This window comes from Rhamphochromis longiceps, linkage group LG9 (assembly GCF_057381845.1).
Source record: "Rhamphochromis longiceps isolate RC_006_pf linkage group LG9, R_longiceps_female_GT1.1, whole genome shotgun sequence".
Classification (NCBI taxonomy): Eukaryota; Metazoa; Chordata; class Actinopteri; order Cichliformes; family Cichlidae; genus Rhamphochromis; species Rhamphochromis longiceps.
In genome coordinates, this window is record NC_140565.1 from 26,699,548 (window position 1) to 26,725,790 (window position 26,243).

Genomic DNA, 26,243 nt, shown 5'->3' on the forward strand with positions numbered 1-26,243 from the left:
CACTCTGACTCCTGTGGTGTCAACAAAAAAGGCTTTGAGGCTTAAACGCGAATAATATTAATAATGTTATTAACAGCTTAACTACCATTGTCACTAAAATATGTCACTGAATGCAGACAGTGGAGAGAGAATCAACATACTGGCTTTCTTTTACAAAGAAAATTCAAATACAGAGTCCATATAGGACAGGCATATTATATTATTAGCTTTATTAACAATAAAATCATATTGCAAGACAATGATCCCAAGCACACTAGCAAATCTACAGAACGCCTGAAAAAGAAAATAATCAGTTTTTGAAATTTCCCAGTCAAAGCCCAGACCTGAACCAGATTGCAAAGCTGTAGCAGGATATTAAGCGAACTATGTATAAATGAATGCCCACAAACCTCAATGAACTGAAACAACACTGTAAAGAAGAGTGGGCTAAAGCTCGACCACAGCTACTGGCTCTGCAAGCTATTGAATCGTGGGGTGTACTTAATTTTTCACAGTACTGTTCAGAGTCTTGTGCAAACTTTCTTTCTTAGAAAGGATGTACTTGAATTTCCCCAAAGACGATCCAATCAAAAGGCCTTAATTCACTTGCCAATTCTCCAATATCGAATAATAGACACACCATGCTAACCATCCTAGCAAACTAGATTTAGCATTATTAGCATCACACAAAATCACGCACAAAATCCCCCCAACCCTGCAAAAAATGAATAAATGAAAAAAATTAAAAAAACAGAACCTGCTTTTGGTACTTTCTGGTATCTGGTTTCTGTTTTTTTTAGGGTCTGTGTTGTCAAACTGCTGCTCTGGCATCGTGTGGAACAGCACTTAAACAAGTAAACTCAAACAGTTTGTAATAACTGAAGAGCTTATTACCTGATCAGCATTGTATGAAACCATAGATTGGTAGGCAGTATCAGCCACAGCGAAGATGTGTGGTGGGTTAACTGTACGCTTAGCTCCTATGTACATCTTAGTGTGCTATGAAGAGAGGGAGAAAAAGATAAAAGCTTGTTAAAGACGTGCTCAAGAGTGTAATGAATACAACAAAATAGATATTTTTAGAAAACTAAATTAATGATTTTACAAAGCGGATTTGTAATAATCTCTCAATTAGCAACAAACTTGAGGCAAAAACATGATAATTGAGAGGAAAATAGAGCCACTGAGTTATGGACGAGGCAGAAAAACAGCGGTAGTATCTGTGAAAATGTGTGTGCACTGTTTGAAGCCAAATGGGATGCAGCAGACTGAAGAACTGCAGAGGCTCTAATGAGCTATGCCAGGCTACATTCACTGCATTATTGACCAAATGTAGAGATGCATGTACACGGAAAGAACACAGATCCAAATAAAACAAAGGTCTATTTATCTCCACGGACCTCAGGCGTGTATATCTCCATTGTATGGAAAGGATTGACTGCAATGAGGGTGTCGCCCACATATGTGTAAATTTGATCATTTCCATAGCGATTCTGAAGCTGATCTGCGACAGTGTTCTGGAAAAAAATAAACAAAGACAATAAATATCAGTATGAGATGCTTGCTAAATGACAGTCAGAACTATATTTATGAAAAAAAAAAAAAAAACAACCCACAGAAGTTTAGTTTATGCCAACGTTCCCATCAAACCAGCAGCCCATTTCAGCTTGAAGGATGGGTGGAAATATCCGCTGGCAACTCATTCAATATGTCAGTTCATCCCTCAGATTTGATAAATTGTTCCAAATGTTCTTTCTGTCAAAGATGCTGCTGTGTATTTTTGCTTTGTTTTGTTTTGGTTCTTGAAAGACCAGAATGGGCAATTAGGAAAAATGATGCTAAATGTCATAATGTGACATAGTGTACCTTCAACAGCGCTTAAATACAAATATATCACAGTAGATGCAGTAAACGTTCAATCAGTGTTCATTTTTGATTATCATTTCTAAACTAGTTGTTTAATCACTCAAATATTGGCTATTTTGTCCAATGGTAAATGGACTTGTTCTTATATAGCGCTTTTCTACTCTGTCTGAGCACTCAAAGCGCTTTATACAACTAATTCATTCACCCAATCACACCCATTCACACAAGCACTTTTTTCTGACCTAAGTGCTAAGTAGTCTACCATTCACACACATTCACACTCCGATGGATGCATCGGAGAGCAACATGGGGTTAGTATCTTGCCCAAGGATATTTGGCATGCTGACTGGAGCAGCCTAGGATCAAACCACCGACCTTCTGGTTAGTGGCTGACCTGCTCTGCCACCTGAGCTACAGCCACCCCAACACCCAATGCAGCAAGAGGACTTCGGACAGTATTAGTATTGAATATAATAAACACAGAATTCACCATATCATAAAAATATGTTCCTCTGCAAAAGGAAACAAAGCCATGTTCATTTTGGAGTTTTTGTTTGTTTTTGTGGCAGATAGTTGCTCCTCCCTGAGCCTGGCTCTGCCAGAGGTTTCTTCCTGTTAAAAGGGAGTTTGTCCTTCCCACTGTTGCTTGCTCGCAGGGGCCCATCTAATTGTTGGGGTTTTCTCTATTACTGTAGGGTCTTTACCCTAAATATAGTGCCTTTAGGTGACTGCTGTTGTGGTTTGGTGCTATATAAATAAAACCAAATTGAACAGAATTGAAATAATATGTGGTGACTTTTCTTGGTTAATGTTAGAACAACATGTTGGCAGCTTTTTACAGTGTATATTTTAAATTTACCTGACTTGTTATAAGTAAAATACTTTTGTAACTCATTTTGTAACTTAAACGCATTAATCACTATCTATCAAATAAACCAAATATTTTTTTCTCCATCATATCATACATGAAAATTTTAACTGTTGTATTTGTTACCATCTAGAAGGGCAAAAATAAAAGAAATAATTTTTTCCATTTTATTCCAGCTAAGTGCGGTGCCAGGATTCCAATTTTGATTGGGACAGAGCAGTTTGAGCTTAGCAGGTAATTACAAAGTTAATATTTTATTAATACCACTTATATGTGCATACATACGGGTGTGTAAGTTAAGAAAACAGTACTTGATCTATCATTATTTTTGGTGTGGGTTGTGAAGACCAGCACAAGTTATCCTTTCACTTAAACACCAAAGTGCAATTAAAAAATAGATGAAAGTGACTGAGAGAAAGAGGCTGTTGGGTGAGCTACATTAACTCTATCAGCAAAGAGAGAGAGAGAGCAGAGCACTCTGCTGTAAATTCATAAATGTATCTCAATAGAAACTACCTATGCTTTCAAGGAGAAAAATAAAACAGGCAGAGATTTTCAGCTCTAACTCCCATCAATTCTCTGGGTTTTTTTCTTTTTCACCAGAAAATGTTTGCTGCATTCAGTGACTTCATCCTAACTCTAACTTGTTATCTGATGTTGTGCAGCCAGGAAGGGGAAAAAAGAAATTCTGTGAAAAAGCCTAATTCATTTTTTTTTTACCTCATCTAGAACCTCAAGGGTGGCGAGGTCATCCACCTCGTCTGCGTCCTGTGTCTTCATGTGGCTTCCTTTTTTGGTATGAATACGCTCATGCCTGGAACACAACAATGACATCTCTTAGTGAGCATGCTCTGAAAAAATGAATGTTAAATTTTGCAGATTCTTCTAGAACTGCAAGCCCCGCTACTTTGCAGAGGAGCTTTTACTGGGACGCACTGGTCTGACTATGACTCTAACCTCAGGGACGCGTCTCTATTCAAGCATCTTCTATTTTAATCAAGGAAAGAGTAGACACAGAGAGGGATAAAATAAAACAAAAATTGTCCCACAGGGAGGATAAACTTCAGAAGTGGGTGACTTAAGTTTAGTAAACAAATCTTTTCTAGTTAAGTAAATGTGTCTTTCAAGAGATTAAATCTGCACAAGGGAATAAAATAATCCCACAAGATTCCAATTACCCATTGTAGGAATTGCAACATCATCTTATTACCACAAGTCAGTTCATTTACTGACAAGTGATATCAGGAAACCAGCAAATTTAGTGATGAACATAATTTACTGAACAAGCTTTTAGCTTTATTGTTATTTAACTTTTAGAAAGACAACATGACTCTTATGTTTCCTTATACTTACGTGTTGTTGATTGGGTTCAAGTAATTTTGTAATTTGGGGGTTTGTATGCATAACGTTCATTCCATGTCAGCTGACCACATGCTTCCAGCCTGACCATACCAGATATCCTTAAATAATTCCAAGATGATCCACTTTTAATAGGAAAACTGTCACATTTTAGCTTTCTGTGCCATTTTCAAAGAGCTATAGAACTACCTAAGCTAGGTCGCTCAAATGTTCATGTCAAATATTAGTTACTATATTATGATTTCAACAACATACAGTTTTAAGAGTGTAGCTGAAGGCTGTGGATGCTGCCTGTAAACAAAAATATCAATATGAAAATAATTATTTTGGGGAAAGTGAGGCAGAACACATCATGATGTTACTGTCAGACACCAACTCTTTTAAGAAAAGTTGGTTGTTACTTCATGTGCATGAATTAGTTGTCCTCTATTTTCAAGCTCTAACATTTTTTCATGGTATGAAGTACACCTCATTTATGGGATATGGCCTTTCTACAGGTTAAGCTGCTCAGGTGGTAAAGCAGGTCATCTATAAATCGGAAGGTCAGAGGCTCAATCCCTGAAAACGTTCCAGGGTCAAGTTCCAGGAATCCTATTTCACTGTGTCTCTACTGAAGCATCATTTATCTGATAGGTAATGCTGAACACAAGTGAGCTTTTAAGCTCCTGTAATTGATTTACAGTAAATATCATAACCACTGACAGCATCAAATGACATTACAGTATTATAAATGAAAACTCATAAAACAGAACAAACAGTGACAATAACATGATTTGAACATTAAAACAGACAACGATGTAAGAAGGGCAGGGTGGCAGTTGATGGCAAATACGTGTGCAATCACAACTACAACAAGAGCTTTGACTGAATTATAAAAGCTCCTACTGCGTCACAAAAGCATCCTCTATAGTTACCTGTCATTACTGTCTGAGCTTCTGTCTGTCTTTCCATGATGGCTTAAATGACAGAAACGGGATCGACATGTTATCACTGTACAGGGAGAAACTCACTTTAAAGGGCAACATTTTAACTTATGCTAAGGAGCCTACAGCTCAAGTGCAGCCGGTGCAGGATTGACCTGTTTTTTGTGTGAGGATGACAGGGCTTGTAAAACATCCAGCAAGTAGGGTAATTTGGATTATACTGTCGGCAAAAGCTAAGCAACAGCCTAGCATATAACAACCGCTGACAGGAAGGGCGTTATATTTTAAGTTTTTCATGGGCTTTGTATCAAAATCGATCAAACACTTTACGGTGTGGGAGTATTTGGCTCATACAGCGAGATATCGGGACAAAAACATAGAGACAAAAGCCATAAGGACACAATACCTTGTTTTTTCAATCACTCCAATTTGCTGGTTGAGATCAATGAGCTCAATCAATTGTTTTTGCAGGATTTTCTCTCTGCCGACAGTCTGTTTGATGAACACATGCTGGAGCAGGTCTTGCACATTCGGTCTCAGCTCAAAGTCCTTAATCAGACATCTGTGAGGTGGGAGAACGAGCATGAGGCAGAAAGAGGAGTGCAGTGCATTTCTCAGATTCATATTCAAAGCAGCGGGTTATCTGTGTAAATATTTATTATTCACACAGGAAGGATAAACACTAGAAGCCACACTCACTTGCAGATGAAGTCATTAAACTCATCTGACCAGAGCTCCGGCTGGTGGAGAGTAGGCGGCGGGTTTCTGTTACGGGAAGAAATGGAAAAGATAAATGGAAAGATAAGATGAGATAGGATTTAAGCGGGCAGGGCGGAGAACAGAAGGCTGGGACGATTCGTCACTGAGGGCATCCAGGGGTGTTTCTCTGGTGGCAAAAAGTGGTAGCTTTCAGCCATCAGAGCAGTGCAGCTGGAAACTTGTGTATAGACTCAAACCTCTTAAATACTTTACCCTGAAAACATACACACATTGTTGTGGGGTTAAACTTAACAAGGCCTCACAGCAGAAAAACAACTCGGTTAATTGGATTCCCTGTTCGGCTTTAAGTACCTCTTTACGAGAGGGTTCCAGGTACTCGGCAGCGAAGTCACTGCTGCCTGTTAATGCATGGAGGCCTTTCGCACGTTGGCTCTGACAGCAAATAATTGGTTTAATGAGAGGACATTCGTCTCCTTTTTATCACACAACACAACCAATATAGACAGGAAATGCATCAGGCCTTTATTTTCAGGCTGTTCAGCTAATACTGTGATCATTAAAGTGTTTTTCTTATCCGAAAGACAAAGAGAGCCCTGCAGAGATAACTTGGGGTAGTTGCATTGGGTTACCTGAATAATAAAGCTGCTTTTTAAAGCACTATAAAGGCTGCAAGGACTTGGACTGTTTTAAATATAATTTCTTGTTTGTACCCCAGTTCGCTAAAGCAATTTGTTCAGTTTCGCCTGCCAAAAGTTCACTTAGTAAAGTATTGGAGGCAAGTTTAAATCCTCTCTGTTACACATAATGAAAATGAAAGCTTAGCTATTAACACCTGAGCACAATTATAATAGCACTTTAAATCTTTTATCCGCTCCAGAGACCGAAGCTTTGAGCACAGATTTGGCTTCCATACATATACTGTTGTCTTAGTCCTTCTCTGCAGTCCTCATTTTCTCTTCTTATTTAAATTCAAGGTTCAAGGTTCAAGGTGACGAATAAAGAACCTTGAACCTTGAAATATAAGGCAATGAGGAAACAACATAAAAGACTACTGGACTTGTTCCTCTGTATGTTTACTCTTTATCTTTTTGGATTCAGCTCCATATGTTGAAATATGATACAATGTATCCATTGCACACTCCTTTCAGTGTAGACCTATGTTTTTTCATAATCCATGATACATTGGCAAAATATAACAATCATGTTGAAAATAACGGTAATCCATCAGTACGTAATGAAAGTAATCTGGTCCGTAGGAGGACTTAAAGTTAGATAAATACAACCACATATGAAGAGCAACACATGACATATTACACTATTTACACAAAAGTGAAATCAAAATGCAGAAACATTGTGTGTGCTAAGTACAGCCTTCCATAGGAATAAATAGGAAACGTATCAGCCAGGTGCTGCTTATCAAATGCACTTAGTTAAATGATCATCAGCAAGTCTGATCTTCTCTATGAAAGCAGAAGATTTGTTAGTTTGCAGGTCTGGAGGATTCAGGTCTGTGTTAACACAATACCAAGGAGGAAAGAAACAAGTACTTCTGCGCATCAATTCAACACAGTTGCCAACCTTCCTAAATGGGAACAACCTTCCTAGAACAATGTTCTTGGACAGACAGGACCAATGTGGAGATGTTTCACAGCTCCACATTTGGCAAAACACAAACACAGCATAACTGTCAAGCACGGTGGTGGAGGGGTGATGGGCTGATTTGCACCTTGCAGCCGTTGAGTCAACCATGTATACCAACTGCTTTGTTTACCAAAGCAATCTAGAGTTAAAATTTGCGTCTTCTTAAGTGTGTTGGCTGCAGAGCTGAGCGAACATTCTCCATTTCTGGTTTGTGTTTGGTTTGCGAGAGTTTTTAGACAAGTAAGCGCCTTCCATACAAACCACAGGGAGCTGCAGGAACCGTAGTAAACACAAGGAGGTTTTTGATGCAGTGCCAGCTTTGCAATCCATTTCACTCAGCAACAGCCAGCAATCTTCAAGAAACAACTTGCCAACCAGCAGGTTTTATGCAATTTCCTTCACAACTGTTGGTTGCATCACATCCAATATGGCAGACAATTCTCAAGAAACGTCAATAGAGAAACGGCATGGGCTTGTATGGCATCACTGCATATAAAATACATTATAGTATTATATGTTTGCATGCATTGTGTCAAGCTCTTGTGTGCCTCAATTAGTAGGTAAAACTGTACTAATAAAAATAACCATACTAGTTATTGATAGAAAAATCAGGATTATAACAATCATAATAAAAATGAGGAATGGCTTCGGTGGTCTGCTGTTTGGGGGGTAGGGCAAATGTGTACTAAATAAGAGAGAGTGGATGAACTAATGCCCTCAGCGTGGCTTTTTCCAAGACTGCTTGACAAATGAAGCCAGAGTAGTGAGCGGAGGGAAGTGAGGAGTGTGAAGAGGGAGCCCGGAGCTCTGGCTGCAGCAGTCACATAGATTGTGAGAAAGCTGTGTGATGGCTCCGTTGGAGCACGACCCCCAGAGCAAACACACAGGACAGCCGTGACACAGCAGCAGTCTGTGTGTGTAGGCGTGTGCGTGTTTCAGGGCAGTGATGGACAAAGAGCTGTGCTGTGATGGTTAAATGCTCTCACACTGAAATCAGGTGAAGATAAACAATTAGAAAATCAGCTTCAGCTCACAGTAGAAACAAAGAGAAAGAGGGGCTGTGCCCGCAGCCTCCTCCCAGCAGGATCATTGGGATGAGTGCCAGGGAGGGAGTATGTAATGGATAAAGCCCTGCAAGCAGAAAAAAGCCATTTGAACTAAAAAGACTGTACTTAGTGTGGTGACAGTCTGTATAGAGGCACAAATCACTATGTTGGAAGTAGGAGAGGACTTTTCTTTATTGCAGTGCAAGCGCTATACATTATGCTATCTTTACAAGCCGAGGAGTCAGATAATGAAAACATGCCCAGTCTTGTGAGATGGTCCGTATCAGGGTAGTGAAGAAAATATCATCTTATTCTACTTCTGCCTGGGGTGAGCTGTATCTTAAGGCAAAGGCTATTTGCATGCATGGTTCCAGCTTTAAAAATGGAAGCAGAGTGGTTATAATCTTGTAGTTTCTGATTAAATTTTATCTTTATTTTCTTTCAGAATGTATTTGACGGTTTTCGTTTAGTTAGTTTAGTTTTTATGACTATTTTAGGTTCTAAAACCTACAGAATATAATATTCATAAACTCATATTGAGTACTATCTATGTATTTACTGATATAGACTGAAAGCTTAATACTGTTCATGCCTGTATTCGCATTTTCAATGAGCTGTGTTTTCTCAGCCCATAAACTGTAATTAAAAAGTCATAAAAAGTGTTTCAGAGGACAAAACAAGAAAAGAAAAGAAAAGATGCACAACAGGGTCAAATTAAAAGGGTAGTCATTATTTTATCACTCTGACAAAGTCAGTAACCAGCTCTATCAAATCCAGGGATGGCAAAACAGCATAATAATAGCTTTAATCTGTAATAGCACCTTTCAAGATATCAAAAATGTAAAAGCACATTACATAAACAAAATGCGAACACAGTACAAATAAAATTAAGTAAATTATTTATATGAGAACTTAATCATGTGCAGGAAAGCTGTCATTAGGCTTGAAGCAGAGTCCAGTTTGATAAAACATAAAATATGTCTTATTGAGAATCAATCTAATTTTTGAAGAGAGCACAACATGTTTTTGGTTTATTTGCAACCTTCAGCTTAGATTTGTCATAAGAACCAAATCATTTAAATTCATTCAGCACAGCAGAATATGATGCAATTATGGCAGGTTTACCTGGGTATTTTAAAAAGGGCTCTCATTGGGTGAAGGTCAGAGAGCGGTGGGTCTCCATCTCCTAGCTCTATAGCTGTGATGCCCAGGGACCAGACATCACAACGGGCGTCGTAGGTGGAGTCCAACTGCTGCTCACATGCTATTACCTGCAGGGATGATGAAATAAAGAACATATAACAGGTGGTCTAATGTCTGATTACAGATATCACGAGTAAAGCAATTAAATCAGGGTCTGCTTCCTTCTTTGAAAGTCAGTATTTAAGTTTTTTTTTATTTCTTCTTGTGCTTCTACACAAACAAATGTGAAAGAATATAAAATGTCATTAAAAAGTTGTGCACTAACAACAAAGGAACTAAACAAACTGCAGCAGCTCAGCCAAAACAACTTCGTCATTATCATTGGCTGTGAGCAGAACACGCACGCACGCACGCACGCACGCACGCACGCACGCACGCACGCACGCACGCACGCACACACACACACACACACAGAGTCCATCATCACTGTCCTGCGGGCAGTATGGCACTCAATCAGCAGTATGAATCATTCAAGATTCATATTGTTATTACCACACACTCACATATAATACACACATTTAACAGTAATCAGTAATTTGTTTTTCTAGTTCTGAACAGGCAGAGTCTAATGCATGCAAACCAGACAAATCATTACCAGATAACCAATAAGACACACACTCCACAAAACCCCAAGACTTTCATTATTCCGTCATGTTGCTGGCAAACACACTTAATGAAAACTAAAAGAAATCAATGTTAAATCTGTCCTCAAGGAGACTAATTTGCAAAGACATGACAAACTGACTTTTAAACAGCAAAATTATTTCCAACCAACACACAAATATAGACACATAATGCGGCCAAAATCACAACTCGACAGCGACAACCAAACACAATTATTCTGGAAAAGAAAGCTCATCTACATAACATGTGTATAACACAGTGCGGAAAAGATGCAGCTCACCTCCAAGTCAAACCTACATAAGCAAATCCTCTTTAGAAGTAGACTTTATATAAAGCCAGCGCTGTATATTGTCCCCAAAGTGTATATTTAGAAAGAAGAAACCTCCGCTCTGTCAAGTGCTTCTTGTCTACTCAGTCCACTCAGGTAAATGCCCTTTCTTAGACCTTTGTGAATAAATGTCTTAAACAAATAAGATTAAAATCCTTGAGCCTTAACGACACCACGTCATGCAGCACCCTGCATTTGCACGGCATGCAAACTTCATGTAAAAGCTATTTTGATTTAACAAGTGAACATGCAAGTTGATCTGGGGTGATCATGTATGCTGAGTATAAGTTTACCCATCTCATCCCCACGAATTCCGCTAATGACTCATCTAATCTTGATCAGTGTTGAGGTTAAGCGTGCAAATGGGTGGTTAACAGATTACTCTACTTGTTGAGGGTTTCCAAAAGTGTTTGCTTCAAGTTCAATGAAAAATAAATGAATGGTGTCTGACTGAGAGGCTAAAAGTGCATCTCCTAACATTCAGGTTATCTCTGTTTTCTGCTATGCCGTTGCTCCACTAGGGGTTGCCGAGCCTTTTTCATGATGAATCAATTCACTGCACAGTCCAAACGTCATCTGAAGTTTGTTTTCCAACATTACGCTGTTGGAAAACAGCGTAATGTTGGTTTTGCTCTGCAGTGTGTTTTGTTTGTTGTCCCTGTTTCATTCTAAGATCCATTTAAATGTCTTACTCCTTAAAAACCTACTGGGGTGGCTGGCAGTTGCTCAGTAAAATTGGTTGCTATATTTGGTAAACTGAGACCTCCTTGTGATTGCTTTGGTCGTTAGCAGATTGTCGTGGTTGCCTGTGGTTTGCATGCTAAGTTCTGACTTGTCTGCAAACACTTGCCAACTATTTGCTGAGCAGTAGTGAAACAGCAAAGACTGCAGCACAAACTGAAAATGGAGACAGTTTTGCACATTATGAAATGTGTTAAATCGTACTGATCCATTAAAGGAACTAAGCTTGAATTTCATGACAGCAGTGGATTGTTTCAGGAGCCGATTCCCCGTATGGTGAAGTCTTGACAGGAATGTCATTCTCACTGAAGCCTTTGGAAGTATGATGGGGTGTTTTGCATCTATAAAAGACTTATGGACAGCCTGGCTGCTTGTTAATAATGCAGAGACACACTGTGTTCCCTTATCTGGAGAGCCAATTCGGAGGGGGAGTATGAAAGTCAAAATATACAGGATACAAGACCAAATATGCTGGAACATGTGTGTTCACCTGCTCTCCTTGATATTAAGGGATGTTTAGAGCCTGACAAGTATAGGAATTTCAGGACCAATAATATTCCAGTATGTCAGCTGATTCCTACTGTTATTTTAGACACATGATTTTCTGACTGCGTGTTAGTAGTATCTCTAGTTATTTATTATTTATTACTCAGATCAGCAGGTTGTTGCTTTTCTGGTGCTCCAACCATGGTGCCATCAGGGAAGTTCCAAAGTGGCCTCTGTTGAATAAACTGTGCAGCATCAACATTCATAACATGGTAATGAGCACCTCTTCTTCGCTTTTAAAAATTTCATTAAGTTATGAATTATCTAAAAAGAATTACAATATTTTCTCAGTCAACTTAAAAGAAAAAATTAGATTATTTATTCTGAATTTTGACTTTTTACATTATTGAAAAACATTATTTTTTTATTCCATGCAAGTGACAACACTTGAGGCAGTTTAATGGACTTCACACTGATCCCTCTGGAGGCACAGAAGGTGTTTTTTTCAAATACGCAGTAGCACATCCTCAAGACCTGTAAACAGACTTTGATGTGCAAACTCTCACCTACCACCACTGAACTTCTAACTTGCAATATAAAGGAAGCACAGCTTCCAACGCTGTCAATAAACATTGACAGTAGTGGCCACAGATAACAGCATACAAAAACTGCAAAAACCCTAATGCATTACTGAAGCAAGAAAAACACTATCATATAGAAACAGCCTTTCAGTCAGTGTCAGAGAGTCGTTAAGAACCCCGAGCTGAGAGCCCAGCTCACAGCACAAAGTCACATTAACCTGCTATAAAAAGAATAAGGTTCAAACACATACGACTGGTATAAAACGCTCAATTTTTGTTGCAGCCACTTCTCTACACAAGCTATACATACTGTCAGTGCACTCAGCCATGATTATACAAGAGATGAACGATGGAGGCTGCCCATTTCACTTTTTCCATGCACATTGTATTTGACAGTGTTATCTCTTTGATGATTATTAACTGTGGTCCACTGGGATCTGCTCCAGGCTAATGTAGCAGAAAGAGACGAGGCTGCGGGAGCATTTATAGGCCACTTTTACCGTACCTCGGGAGCCATCCAGAAGGGGGTTCCCACTGAGGTGTTCCTCCTCAGACGGGTATTTGTCAGCTGGGCTGAAACGCCTGCAGGGTAGAAAACAAGACTCAGTGGAGACAATTCAAAATATCTCAATAACATGTTTTTATTTCTACAAAGATCACACTGGCAGGTAAAAGTGATGCTCTGTGAAAAGGGAAACAGTGCACAGTAAACAGCAGGACATGGCTCAAATGATAGAGAGCCCAACGGCTCTTGAAGCGTGCACTGATAGAGCTGTCGCTATAGTGACGAAGGAAATAAACAATACACACGCATAAACATCTGCAGTGCTTTTTTTCTTTATCCAAATGATAGACTGCCATGAATTACAAATTCTTATTTGACTGCAAGCGATTTTGGCATTTCAAGAACAACATTTGAATACAATTCAACTGTGAGCACGATCTGGTGGCCGGAGACGTGTCACCTCCTCCCAGAACAAGACGCATCTGAGTGATTTATTGTCTGATGCTAGAGAGGCCCGAGTCACATTACAGCAGTCAAGTCAGAGGCAGATACGTTCAGCAGAAATGGGACTGCAGAGAGAAAAAGAGGACACGTGTGTCATTACGTGTGTGTGTGCTGTGTTAATGTGCCTGACAAGGAACATGCTGACCCACAATCGTGACTTCGGTCCAGTCCAGACAAATCAGTGTTACGCTACACTGTGATGTATCCCAGGGCGGGCTCTGCTGAAGCAGCCGGCCAGATCAAGAGCAGCGACCGGGACAAAAGCAAAGCCTCGAGACAAAAGCGGCAACCCACAAACAAAAGGTGATGTAGTGATGCACGACATGCTGCTGCAGAACCGCGTCTCTGTCTTCTACTTCATAGTTTTACATGAAGAATATGAGGCGCACAGATTCTGCAAAATGTGTTTTAGCAGCCAGACGTGCAACATAAAAGCTTTTAAGAAATGAAAGGGCAATTTGAGGAAATGTACCAACAAAACATCCAGATGGTGAACTGCATAAAAATCTGTTTAAAACATCAAAAGTGTGCAGACAGGCACAATCTCTAAGTAACAGAACAAAGCCATTTACACCACATGAATGTATTTCCAACCATGTCAGCAAATTTAGACATGGTGATGATTCTGCGCATCCATTTAAATGCTGTCACTGTTGGAGCTTGGGGGTTAAATCCAGGGGTGGAGAGAAATGCCGGGATGAGCAGTGTAAAGGAAAATGGTTCTGTGGCAAACATCAAAAGGGATTATAATCATGTGCAGGGCGGGGAGGTGTAGGCATAAGGCGAACATACACACAGGGACAGTCACATCGTGTCGTAAAACCACAAACACACTAACATCACACCACATTAGTGAGGACAAACTCAGAGTTTTACAGGGATTCATCCTTATACACAAACTTGTATGTGTTTGTTATGATATATAAGGCGTGTGAGGAATATCAGCGCGTGAAAGTACAGGTACACAAAGAGCCCCCTATTAAAGCTCTCTCAACCCCTCTGTTTCCACTACATTAGCCCGGAGTGCAGCCTGGTGGGCCACACACTTAATAATCATCACAGAGATAATGCCGTCAATTAGAATATTCATGAGAGACCGATGAACGAGCAGCTCTCCTCATTCTTCTGCTGCTCTTTTTTGGGTCCGTCTTTTTTTTGCTGTTCTGTTTCTCCGCCGGTGATGAGTCACTGCGGGGGCTTTATCTCTTCAGCTGCTCAGTGTAGCATGTGCCCCTCCACACGAAAAACCATTAATCCCAGCGTGACGCAGTACCCGTGGAAGCTCGAGTCGGACCCCCCCCCAACCCCGCCATTTTCGTCACTCTGCGAGTTTGTTTCTCCTCCTTCGTGACGTCACAGACCTCATTCAAATCTCAGCTGTCAGCAGCGTACAAGCTGGCAAGCGGGACGTCACAAAAGAAGTTGGAGCTACTTTTATAAATGAGATTCAACCCAGGTGCCTGCATACTCTTCGAATCCAGCCTGTTGTCATTGCACTAAAACATTTCACAGTGACCTTGCAGCTTGTTGTAATTGAAATGGAAACTAATCAAATAATCCTGTTTTTAATTATCCGAAGAACAGAAGAAATAAATGAAAATGCTTTTTTAAGGTCTTTTTGCAAAAACTGCCTGACCTCAGTTCATGTTGGTAAGAATGGGAGACAAAGATGGCGATGCACCTGCTCCAATACTCTACGTTACTTGAAATGGCATGAGCATGCAAAACAGGAAATAATTCCAAAAGCAATTATTTCTGCATGGCCATGAACAGAAACTGTTGCGCTTTTTCATGACAGTCAGCATGAATTCCTGACTATTTTCACAGGAAGTCTGTTTTGTGTTTGCAGCACGTACGATTGAAATCAAGAAACCAGAGTATTTTTTATGTATTTTAACCCAAGCCACAAAGATTTTTCTCATCTTGACCACATAGTGTTTAATGCTCAACGCTATGAAAGTAATAAAATATTAAAAAAATAATACAAAGAATGTGTGATGTTTATGATGTTAACTTAAACCTCTAGTGTGTTCAGCAAAATGAGTCACTCCACCAGCAACCCCTCCACTCTCGAAATATACACATTCTTTTCCTTTTCAAAAGTGAAAAATATTCTTTTTGAGTACATGGGCATGAATCAATACATATGGCATCATATTGGACCAGACAAATGAAAACATCCTGTTCAAAAGCACAAATCAGTAGATTACAGGCTGTACTGGAGTATGTATGGAGTATATATATGTATAAAGTGCAAAACTGTGATGAGGCCAGAAGAAACTAACCACAGCACACACAACGTGTTACCAAGAACGTGTCAAGTCAACAAAGGTTAGCAATGAAAAGCCTAACCCAGAGTGAAGATCAAGCAGCGACAAAGCAAGAAGTGTGATTTACAGGAGAGCTTGTAGTGGAGGAGCTTGTAGCAGATGTGTGAACCAGTAAACAAAGACTTTTCACCACAAACCACATTCACCGTTCACACACACATTCATGTGGCTCTTGATTCTGGGACTTTAAGCCCTTACTTACTACCACACACACAATTCAGCATGTAGATTAGAGGACCAGGAGACTGACAGCTGTCTTTAAAATTGATAGACAAAATTAGGAATACAGTGGTGTCCCTAGTTACAACTTTAAAAGTAAATGGACCTTTTAATTTAGACTAATCTAGTGGACTAAAATTAACAACATTTGTTTTTGTGGTCTTATTTATTTTCCATACAAATCCTATGAATCTCTGTGCTGGCAGCACTCAAACCTAACAATTCCTGTAATGCATACAGCTTGTTTTACTTGAATGTGCTGCCTATGATGTGAACACTTCATAGAATAATAAGAGAAAACTTGAAAGCAGACAGTTTTTTTAATCTGGCAAAAATATAAAAACTTAAAAACTATAAAAATGAATTATTATTTATGGTGCAAGGGGGGCAAAGTTTAATTATTGGGTAAACCCTGCTATTTACAGTGACTCTGACTTCCAACTAAGCTTTTCATTTTTTAGTTTTGTGGTTTTGAATACATATGTTAAAAGGGAGTTTTTGCTTGCCACTGTCACCAAGTGCTTGCTCAAACAGGATCGTCTGATTGTTGCCGTTTTCTCTGTATTATTGTAGGATCTTTACCTTACAATATGAAGCAGCTTGAGGTGCACAAAAATAAAACTGAATTGAATTGAAAGTTACAGGACAAATGACCGATTTGATCTGCTAGGGAATTAAAATAGATAAGACCTCAACCAGTGGGAACCATCCAGTAGATGTCGAGAGATTTCTGTCAGGAAAATCTGTGGCTCTTCTTCCTTTAAACCCACACTTCAATATAAACTTTATTTCCTCTTATAATACAGCTTCTTCTAACATCTTCCCTAAACTGATCCACATGCATTACTTCTAACCAGCAACCACAAATATGGTGCGAACAGATAACAGTCATGCACAGCGGCAAATATTTATTCATAGAAGATAAGCTGATCAGCGGTGCCACTGCTTTCTTATACCTTAAAGTGAATGCAGCAACAATTTACTGATGATAATGTGTCCCAACATTAAACATAATTACTTCCTGTGAGAGTTACATGAGCTTAGCACTAAACACGGTGAATTGAAACTGGCTCTCTGGTCTAACCAACAATGTTTGTATGTAATAAATTATTTTCAGAGATACGATATCCTTCCTATCTTGGACATTCATTACAGGCTGAGCCAGAGAAACATCAAACACTTGATAAGATGTTCTTATTGTAAATAAGCAAGAGATGATATATCGCAGAAATAATGGCTGGATGCTGTTGGAGATGCCAGGATTGCAATAACCTGATTAATAGCTTCAGACAATTTGTGTGATATCGTCTGTGAGTGTTTATAGCATTTTAATTTAAATCAGAGTGAGGCAAAAGTTGCATAGACAGATACCATCTAGAACTGATTCTTTGCTAAGTTGTCTTTCATGTGTAGACACAACACTGGTTCATCGCTTGAGTTAGGTGCTTTTTTATGCTTGAATGGTTCATAGGTCGGGCTTAAGTGGCTTAACACACAAAACAAAAACAAAAAAAATCCTCTGAAAATGGTCAAAGAAAATCTTTGAAAGACCTTCAGAGAGAGATGGGAGAACTATTTGTCAAGTACAGAATTAGAAGAAGGCCTTACTCCTTGGAAGCAAAATATAAAGACATGAGGGGTGACTCAAGACTTTTGCACAAGACTGAAACATTTTGTTTCACTTTAAAACTGAAACCAATAACAGGTTACTTTTTCTAGTCTATGAATACTCCAGCATTTCACAGTGTTGAAGATGTGACAGCTGATTTTCAGTGTACAGCAGCAAAAACTAAGAAAGCAACATGTGTGGTCTCGGCCAAACCACCAGATCATACAGAATAATTTGAGAAATTACAAACTCATGGAGGATTGTTTGGTTCTTCTTTCAGCATAAATACTTTTAAATGAATCACACTAAACACAATTAATAAATTATGTAGAAAGAGGTATTTAATGTTTGTTTTTTTAGCTAAATAAAGCAGTTTTCAGATGCAATAATAAGAGCCACTAGTACTGATGCCATAGTTTTGACCGATTACGAGGGATGTTTTTCTGCCATTCCGTTCAGAATATGTTGTATTTGTAACTGTTTTTAGTTTTTAAAGCAAATATGTTCTGTATGCACAAATAAAACACACAGCACACAGCTGTTAAAAAAATCCAAGAATACCAGATCCTAGGATTCATCTCTTATCACCAGAAGCATTATCACATTTCTGTTTAATTATATGAATACTTATGTGATGCTTCCGGGTGCAGAGTTTGGACATCTCGATCTACTTCATCAGTAAACATCAAACAAACAAACAGGTGCTGAGAATCTCCATGACAGCAGCGCGAGGAGGAAGAAGCTGCTCTGGCTCAGTATTAGCTACTTCCCATTCAAGTATCAAGTGATTCCATTAATACCTCCCCACCCTCTAGTTCTTCTTGTGTAAAAGCAGTGCACTTTGTGCTTCATTGTTAGGAGAGGGCTTTTAAGAGAAGCCCACAATTAGCAGGAGTAAATGCAAACCTACGCACAAATGGAGAGGGGGATTTTATTTGTAATGAAAACAGGCAGCTGGGGGTTTTTGGGGGAGGGTGAGTCATCTCCGGAAAACCATCAGAATCAATTTGCCTATCCCGATCCTTGAGCCCAGGAACTACAGCGAGCCTCATTTGGTTAAGAAATTGCAGTGGGAGCAGCAGCAATGTTTGCAGCTGTTTGTGGCACAGTGGAAAAGTATAACCATCCACCACGTTGTTGGATTGTGTAAATGTAGTCCAGCCTCTCAGGGAAACTAATTGTTGTCACAGTTTATTTGTAAGACAGCTGAAGGTAATTGATTTCGTTAAATAGAGCTATAACATGTTCTTTGCTGATTAGAGGACAGGGATGCCAAAAATTTTTAAAAAGGCAAAAAGAGGCACATACCAAAGTCCACGAGCTTGATCCCTCCCTGCGTCGTCAATAGGATGTTGTTGCCTTTGACGTCACGGTGGATGGTCTTGTTGATGTGCAGGTGTTGGAGGCCCTGCGAAACAAAGAGGTTAACAGCTTCTTTTATCCTGATGAGCACCTGCCTGTAAAATCACCCCGTTTACTCTGGGGTACATCATAGTCACCCCCCTCCAATGCTTACCATGAGGGACTCGTGCAAGATGTAGGCAATAATGGATTCATCCATTCGGTCTCCTCTCTTCAGCATGCCCTTGGCCAGATCTGTCACAGAGCCACCATTGCAGAGCTGCAGTGGGGGGTGGGGGTGGTCCACAAAGGAAAGAGGACAATGAGCAAAAACTCACCATGAGTCAGCACACACTCTGCTTATACAATGTGTCAAACTCTGGGAAAGATATGCCGAATTTTCATGTGGAAACAGCACGGGGTGAAGCGTTTTGATCATAAGATTTCACAGCGAGAAAACAGGGGGATGATGCTGGAAGTAATTCTATCAATCTTTAGAGGCTTATCTTTCTCAGGCAGCTTAGCGGGAGAGAATGTACATTTTGTATGCAGGGTTTAATCTATGCGGTGATGACTAAGCGGGCTCAAATAAAGCAAATAATCGTATGCATTCAGACAAAGCCAAGATTTATATTAGAAATTATACACCGTTTATGGGACATTCCTCACTGCGGCAGAACACCTCCTCCCCCGAAAAATAGACTTTTGTGTTTGTAGGTGTTTCCTTGCAGCATACAGCATCTTGATATGGACTTCACCGTCAATAGCAATCCCTCCCGGAAAATTACAGAAAATTACCCAGTAGGTTGCCTTGGCAACAACAATAACCCTTAATTTGGGTCTTTCTTTGGGAGATGCCAGAAGTGCATAAAAAATAAAAAGCTCTAAGATGTCAATCAGCGACGCTGGGGGTTGGAAGTGGACTGAAATGGCGTCTCTTTGCATACGAACCCTGTTTGTAAACACAGACGCTGTTACTCTCTATGGTAAAAGATATCATCTACACATGCATCATTCAACTTTTTATGAGCAATTTTCCATCTTCACTCTTAACTGCATGCATAAAAAACATCCTTGACATTTTCTGGTAGACAGGAAATTTCCATTATAGCTTTTTGTAGTGATCTCTTGCTCTTTTATAACTACACTGATTTCCCTAACTTGTAATTTAAAAGCAAATCAGCCTATAAAATCAGCCTGTTTAAAATGTGTAACACGTGCGAGAAAATGTTAAGACTACCATTCACAATTAATACAACAAAAATAGTTTTTAACACACATTTCAAATGGTAGGTTACTGCAAGTGGAAGCACACAATGAGGCTTACAGTGTAATATTTATTTTCTCAGGGAAAGGGATGTTTACCCACTGTGTTGTGTAATTTGGGGTAAAGAAATAGCTCCTTATTAGATGGAAAATAATGATGCTACCTTGCAGTGTCATTACCTGCAGTCCTAAGAAAAAAGGTACAGCATAGCTCAACAATAGCACCACAACAAAAAGAGTAAAGTAAACATCTAAGGGCCCAAATAGCCAAACAATGAGTGATCTCTTTATAATTCAACCTACAGGGCTTTAAAAAAATGTTGTGCTGACAACAGCAAGCTACAAAGTCATTCCTTTATTTAAAGATCTCAGTGAATACTAACTAAATGTAGTTAATTCGTGGGTCACAAGTACCTAGCATTGCAATTACTGATTTTATTGATTTATTTAGTCTATAAACTAACTGGAAGACAAAGATCTCATCTTCAAAATGCTTTTTAAAAATCCATCCAACAGTCTAAAACATAATAAATATAGATGAGACGCTATTGGTATTCACATAAAATTGATATAAGCAGCAAATCATGGCATTTGGGAAGCTGGAAGTAATAAAAATTGGTCCATTTTCCAAAGCAGTAATTTTCTAGAGCTTGGTACAGAACTGAAGATGTAGAAAAAGCTACTGATTTGCTGGCTGATCAACGTTCCTCTTGCTTACGGCTACAAACTGTAGTTGGTGGCCAAAAGAGTGAGATCACAAGGAGTAGGTAATTTGTAGAGCTGCTTTAAAGGATCGAGTTGGAATCTGACTATGGCAGCTCCTTGGTGAGGTGTTTTGGGCTGGAGATGGTGACTCGTGCGAGGGAGGTCTGGACATTCCTGCTTAGACTGCTGCCCCTGTGACCCAGACCAGATAAGCAGCAGATAATAGACTGATGGGTGGCATTTTAGCATTAACAGCTTTTTAAAATTGAGCTAGTTATTATCTTGTCCCAGAAAGTTCAATTTGTTCATCTGCAGGGGAAAAGTTTATCTAAGACTGAAATATGAGCAATGAAATGTTTCTCCTAGAGAGAGCACTGCGTCCAGATGAAAAGAAGCAACTTTCTGCAATTATTATTATCTTATACTGTACTGTAATCTTGCATTATACCTCAACAAGACAACGGTAAAAGGCCCCGGTGGTACCGGCGGAACAAGAGCCACTAAAGTCAAAGTTACTTCTTTGTGTATCTTGCATTTCCATATCTCTTTGAAACACTTTGTCTTTCTTTCCTTGTGCATTTCAGGAATTATATATCACTGCAAATACATTTTATTTCTCATTAGTAGTTTTGTGTCATGTTCATTTGACTTTGTATGTTAACCTCAAATTGAAATGCTGGCCCAAGGTTGGAATGGTAACTATAATCTGTAATCCTTCTACGACACTGAAGGTGAAGCAATTCTTTGACCTTGACGGTGCACTGGCATAAGTTTTCAATGATGTGCCTGTTGTCTGTTTTCTATCTGCCTATCAATCTGCCTATTCATCAGGAGCCCGGAGGACTGTTGCAGGATGGATGGCATGTATCTCAGCTGCCACATAGGAAGCTTAATCACGTCTCCTCTCGGCTATCAGACGTGCAGACAAACTGCAGTTAAGCAGAGAATACCGCAGAGGTTTTCACAGACAGCACAGCACTCTGACAATGAGCGGGGCCTGACGTCAGTCCACATCATTGCTGCCATATCACCTGTCATCATTAAATTACACGAGGCAGACAAAGGAATCCATATTAATGAGAGGTCCGATGTCCCGGATTTAGGTGAGCTAAACGTTAGTGCTCTTACCTTAGCCACAGCGGCCACATCAACAAGTGATCCTGGACATGAACATTAATTATTAGAGATGTGGTGAAGACCTAAATCTCTGCAGAAAGGAAACGACATTGGGAATGTCATAGATGATTGAATTTAATTGTTTAACTGCTTAAATCACATTTACTAACCGTTCTATGAGCTTTAGCACAGATATTCAAACACCTCAAGATTACGGTTTCTTTTCAGAGGCAGAAATTTTAACACTGACAGGAAAACTTAGCCTTTAATGTCAATCATGGATCTTAATTTTAATCTATGACCTCTTTGGTGCTCGTTGATTCCGGTTTCATTTTGTAATCCCATGTTGTCATGCAAACTGGTCAGCTTTACTTTACTTTTGCACTTGCTGAGCATTATCTCTCATGCATGAACTGGGCTGCTTTGAACCATGGCTTTTGCCATCTTCCAGTTAATCTTTGACGTTGTTTAAGCTTTCAGCCTAGAGCCCAGTGTTCATGCCCAATTAGAGGCTATGTTTTCACACTCTTATTAGTTTTCACTTGCTTTTTATCTTTACTCTTATTCAGTCATTATGTTTAGGCATCACAAATAATTGGCAAGGTTTAAAGTACCACAAAATCCTTGGTACGGTTAATGCAACAAAAACTGTTTGTTGAACTCTTGTTGTACTCACTTTTCAAGCACTTTTTTCTTGTGTTATAAATGAAGTACATCCCTTTCCTTTAGCATTTCCACTCCCTAAAAGTTCAGTACAAGATGATTGAAAGAGAGCCTTTTGTCAATCAGGAAGTAAAAAGAAGGAAGTAAAACTCTCACGCTTCAGCAGCTAAATCTGGTTAGCTATGAGACCAGTTAGTAACCCAGTGTACTGTATTCCCAGGACACCGTTTCTACATTTGCAAAACCCCAGCAGCTTTGAAAAAAACCCATAGTATTTGACACACCGAGATCAGGAATGGGTTACTTGGTCAGTTTTTGTGGATGGCTTCTCATCTGCTCCTTTGCCTTATTGAGAAAAACCATGTTGACATGTTGCTCACTATTGAAGAATGTACCAGCAATGGGCTTCAAAATTATTTTTCTTTCTGACACTCATAAAAATCATGAGTCGTTTTTACAGTTAGAGACGATTCAATGGAGTTTGATCTTTCCTTGTTACACATTTCACAGATTTGGAAGAGGAACGCACTGCATGAAAAGATTTGTTAAGATTTGCGCTCTGTCTTGCTCATCATGTCAAAGAATAAACAAAGGAACACACTGAATATTGAGTGGTCTAGTCTCCATTACAAATGAGGTCAGGTGCTTGTTTAGTCATGTAAATGCAAGTTTTGCATCAAAGACGAGCAAAGAAGTAGATAAAAGAAAGGTAAAGATGAAACAAACTAAACACAGGTGCTCGCTTTAGCCATCTTTCATTAACAGTGTGATTGCATAAAAGTTTAAATTTACATTGTATTTTTTTAATTACCTCATTTATGGATGGATATACCGAGTTGCAAAAGGCTCGAAGAAACATGTTCCCTGTGTGTGTGTGTGTGTTTGTACTTGTTTAAATATCTTTGTGAGGACCAAGAACTGTCATTATACTTGTGGGGACCACCAATAAATATGAGGACCAAATGCCAGTCCTTGTGAATTTGAAGGCATGTTTTGAGGCTCAAAATGTTGTTTTGAGTTTAGGGTTACAATTAGGTTATAGTTCAGTTTAAGGTTAAGCATTCATTTCTGGGGGGTTAGTGTTCATGTTAGTGAAATCGAGGCATTGTATCTATTCAATGTCCTCATTAAGATCTGAAAACAAACGTGTGTGCGGCATGCTGGACCATCTCCAGAGAAGAGCACTCCCATTGTTACCGTGGCCTTATCGTTTACACTGAGCATAATAGCCGAGGTGTCCACTTTCTGGCACCGTTTATCGAAAGGTCTGATAGAGGGAAACTATTTCAAAACATCATTGTCAATTAACGAGTGCAAAGGTCAAGAGGATGAGCTTGGAGAGAGAAAATGGGTTGAAAAATCCAGGACAAATTGTTGACTTTGACAGGGTGTCCAAGTAGAATGAAGCGAGGAAAGCAAAAAAGGGACAAGCAAAAAATTTTTCATGTGTTTTCAAGCACTGATTCAGTGACTAGGGAATTTGTGAACTGATTAAGGCTCACATCCTAACACATGTCCTAAAATGTGTAGGTTAGATTAGTTGGTGATTGTAAACTAACCATAGGTGTAGAGTTCAGAGTGTGTGATTTTCTGTCGCTCTGGGATAGACTAGCGACATGCCCAGGATGAGCCCTGATTAAGTTTCTCCTGAACCTTCGAGTCAAGTCCTCGTGCGATCCAGTTTTTGTGTTTTGTGCCACGCTGAAAGGGAAAGCTGTATAGGCTTACTAATGAGAAGCTTCGAGAGATTTATCTCTCTTTTCCACTTATCATTTATCTTTCCCCAGACAACAATGCTAATTATTGTTTTCTTCATGTGCAGACTCTTTATGCAATTTTGGTCCTGACAAAGAATCTTCATAAGCCAATTTCTCCTACCACTGCTGCTTGCTTTTGCTGTTCATTTCCTCCGTGATAGAAAATGATGGTGTAAAGGTTTGCGCTTCAATAGATTGAGTTATCTTTTTCTGCTTCTTCTCTGAGCTGCTCACTTTAGCGGCCGGGGTTTAATTTAATTAATCTGCACACATAGATGAATGACGAATGACATTTTTTTAGCAATCCCAATTTTTTTTTAAAAAGCACATCCCCAGAGTGATGCAATTTTGATTTAAAACTCCAACATTTTTTATTTTAGCTCGATAGAAGATGGTGAACATTTAAAACAAATGACCTTTTAAAGTCTCACAAATGACATGCACATCTAAATTAGCTCCTTATTTCCAGTCAGAGAATAAAAGTCGCTCTAGCGTCACTTTCTTTGAAGTATTTTCAAGCTCTCTGGTAGCAATATTAGGCCTTTATACATGAAAGCATGCTCATCTCTGCCCACATCTGCTGTGATAAAGGAGAACACTACAGAGGCAAAGCCAAAAGCTCGTAGACCCCAATGAAGGGCTAACAAAGTAGCGGATGCAATTTGTATGAATTCTGCTCATAATGAGCGGTCTGCTGTCAATGCAGGGCAGAGAAAGGCTCCTCTCAGCAGAGCTAAAGGATGGAAAATTACAGTTTAGAAAGGAGGGCTAGTAACCATGGTGAATGACCACCTCACTCCCTGCTTTCCTGTCTTTTTTACTGCTAAAACCCCATGTGCATCTACTTCAGAGCACAAAAACACACACGCACAACACAGCCACTTATTAAACTGTCAGGCAGTGATTTCAGCCTCAGGATTAGCCACCAGATTTGGACTGCTGGTTGCAGATTTGCAAGGGAAATTTTGAGTGGATATGTAACCATGGGGAATAAACAAAGATCACAGCAGATTTATAGTTTTACTCATAGGAATTAAGCCCTGGTAGATAATTTCACTGAACACTCACATGAAACTATCTTAAAAAAACAATAGCACTTTCTTTGTTTTCCTTCAAAAGGATGGTGCTGTCAGCATCTTGATATCTGAGAGAAGTAAATGCAGGGTCCTCTGCAAAGGTCAGGAGAAAGGAGATTGATGAAAGGGGAAGGAAACTCAAGATGGAGAGGTGAAAACTATCTATTGGGCTAGCATAACAGTGCTGCTGTTGATGTGAAGCCCACTGAGCTTGGATTACAGAAATATGGACACTTTGTTCTAGCACTGCTGTACCTGACAAAGGAAAAATGTTCAGTGTGAAACAATAATCTCCTAACAGTGGAAAAAAAGGTAGCGTAATAGAAGAACAGGATGAGTATCTTAAATGGAAATCCTGTCGGTCTTCATTTAGCTTTTGTATTTTTTTTTTTTTTTTTAGCCTTAAGACTTTGTTTGGATGTTTAGGAAGGGAAACTGGTTGTAGATGGCCTGGGGAAATGGGGCTTTTGGTTAAAGGTTAGCATAATTTTTTGTTGGGTAAACAGTGGTACTAAGAGGTTCATTTATCTATGCCACAAGCTTGTACGTGGTTTTGTTTCAAGCTAAGTATCAACATCAACTCTTTCAGCACATTTAGATCTAAACCTTTTAAAAAATCTTTTCACAGAAATGACCCAGGGGAGCTTTTGTTTGTTAGGCAAATGTATAAAATACCACAGCATGGAGCCACTGAGATATCCAACATCAGTAAAAAAAAATATAAGCATGAAAAAGAGATTGAAAATCATTCTTTATATTCAACATCAGGCTCGATTTAAATAATGCT

The 26,243-nt window shown here is 39.3% G+C and overlaps 1 protein-coding gene across 1 annotated transcript in view; it reads right to left on the reverse strand.

Annotated features, from left to right (window-relative positions):
• Window positions 1-26,243, reverse strand: part of myo3a (myosin IIIA) — a 63,177-nt gene that overhangs the window by 34,239 nt on the left and 2,695 nt on the right. The window contains exons 2-10 of the mRNA XM_085419085.1: window positions 19,049-19,153; window positions 18,841-18,940; window positions 12,871-12,947; window positions 9,528-9,673; window positions 5,695-5,760; window positions 5,402-5,557; window positions 3,434-3,527; window positions 1,380-1,496; window positions 874-978 (exon numbers count right to left, since the gene is read on the reverse strand). Coding sequence (XP_085275211.1) covers window positions 874-978; window positions 1,380-1,496; window positions 3,434-3,527; window positions 5,402-5,557; window positions 5,695-5,760; window positions 9,528-9,673; window positions 12,871-12,947; window positions 18,841-18,940; window positions 19,049-19,153 — 966 coding nt within the window. The remainder of the gene's footprint in view (window positions 1-873; window positions 979-1,379; window positions 1,497-3,433; window positions 3,528-5,401; window positions 5,558-5,694; window positions 5,761-9,527; window positions 9,674-12,870; window positions 12,948-18,840; window positions 18,941-19,048; window positions 19,154-26,243) is intronic.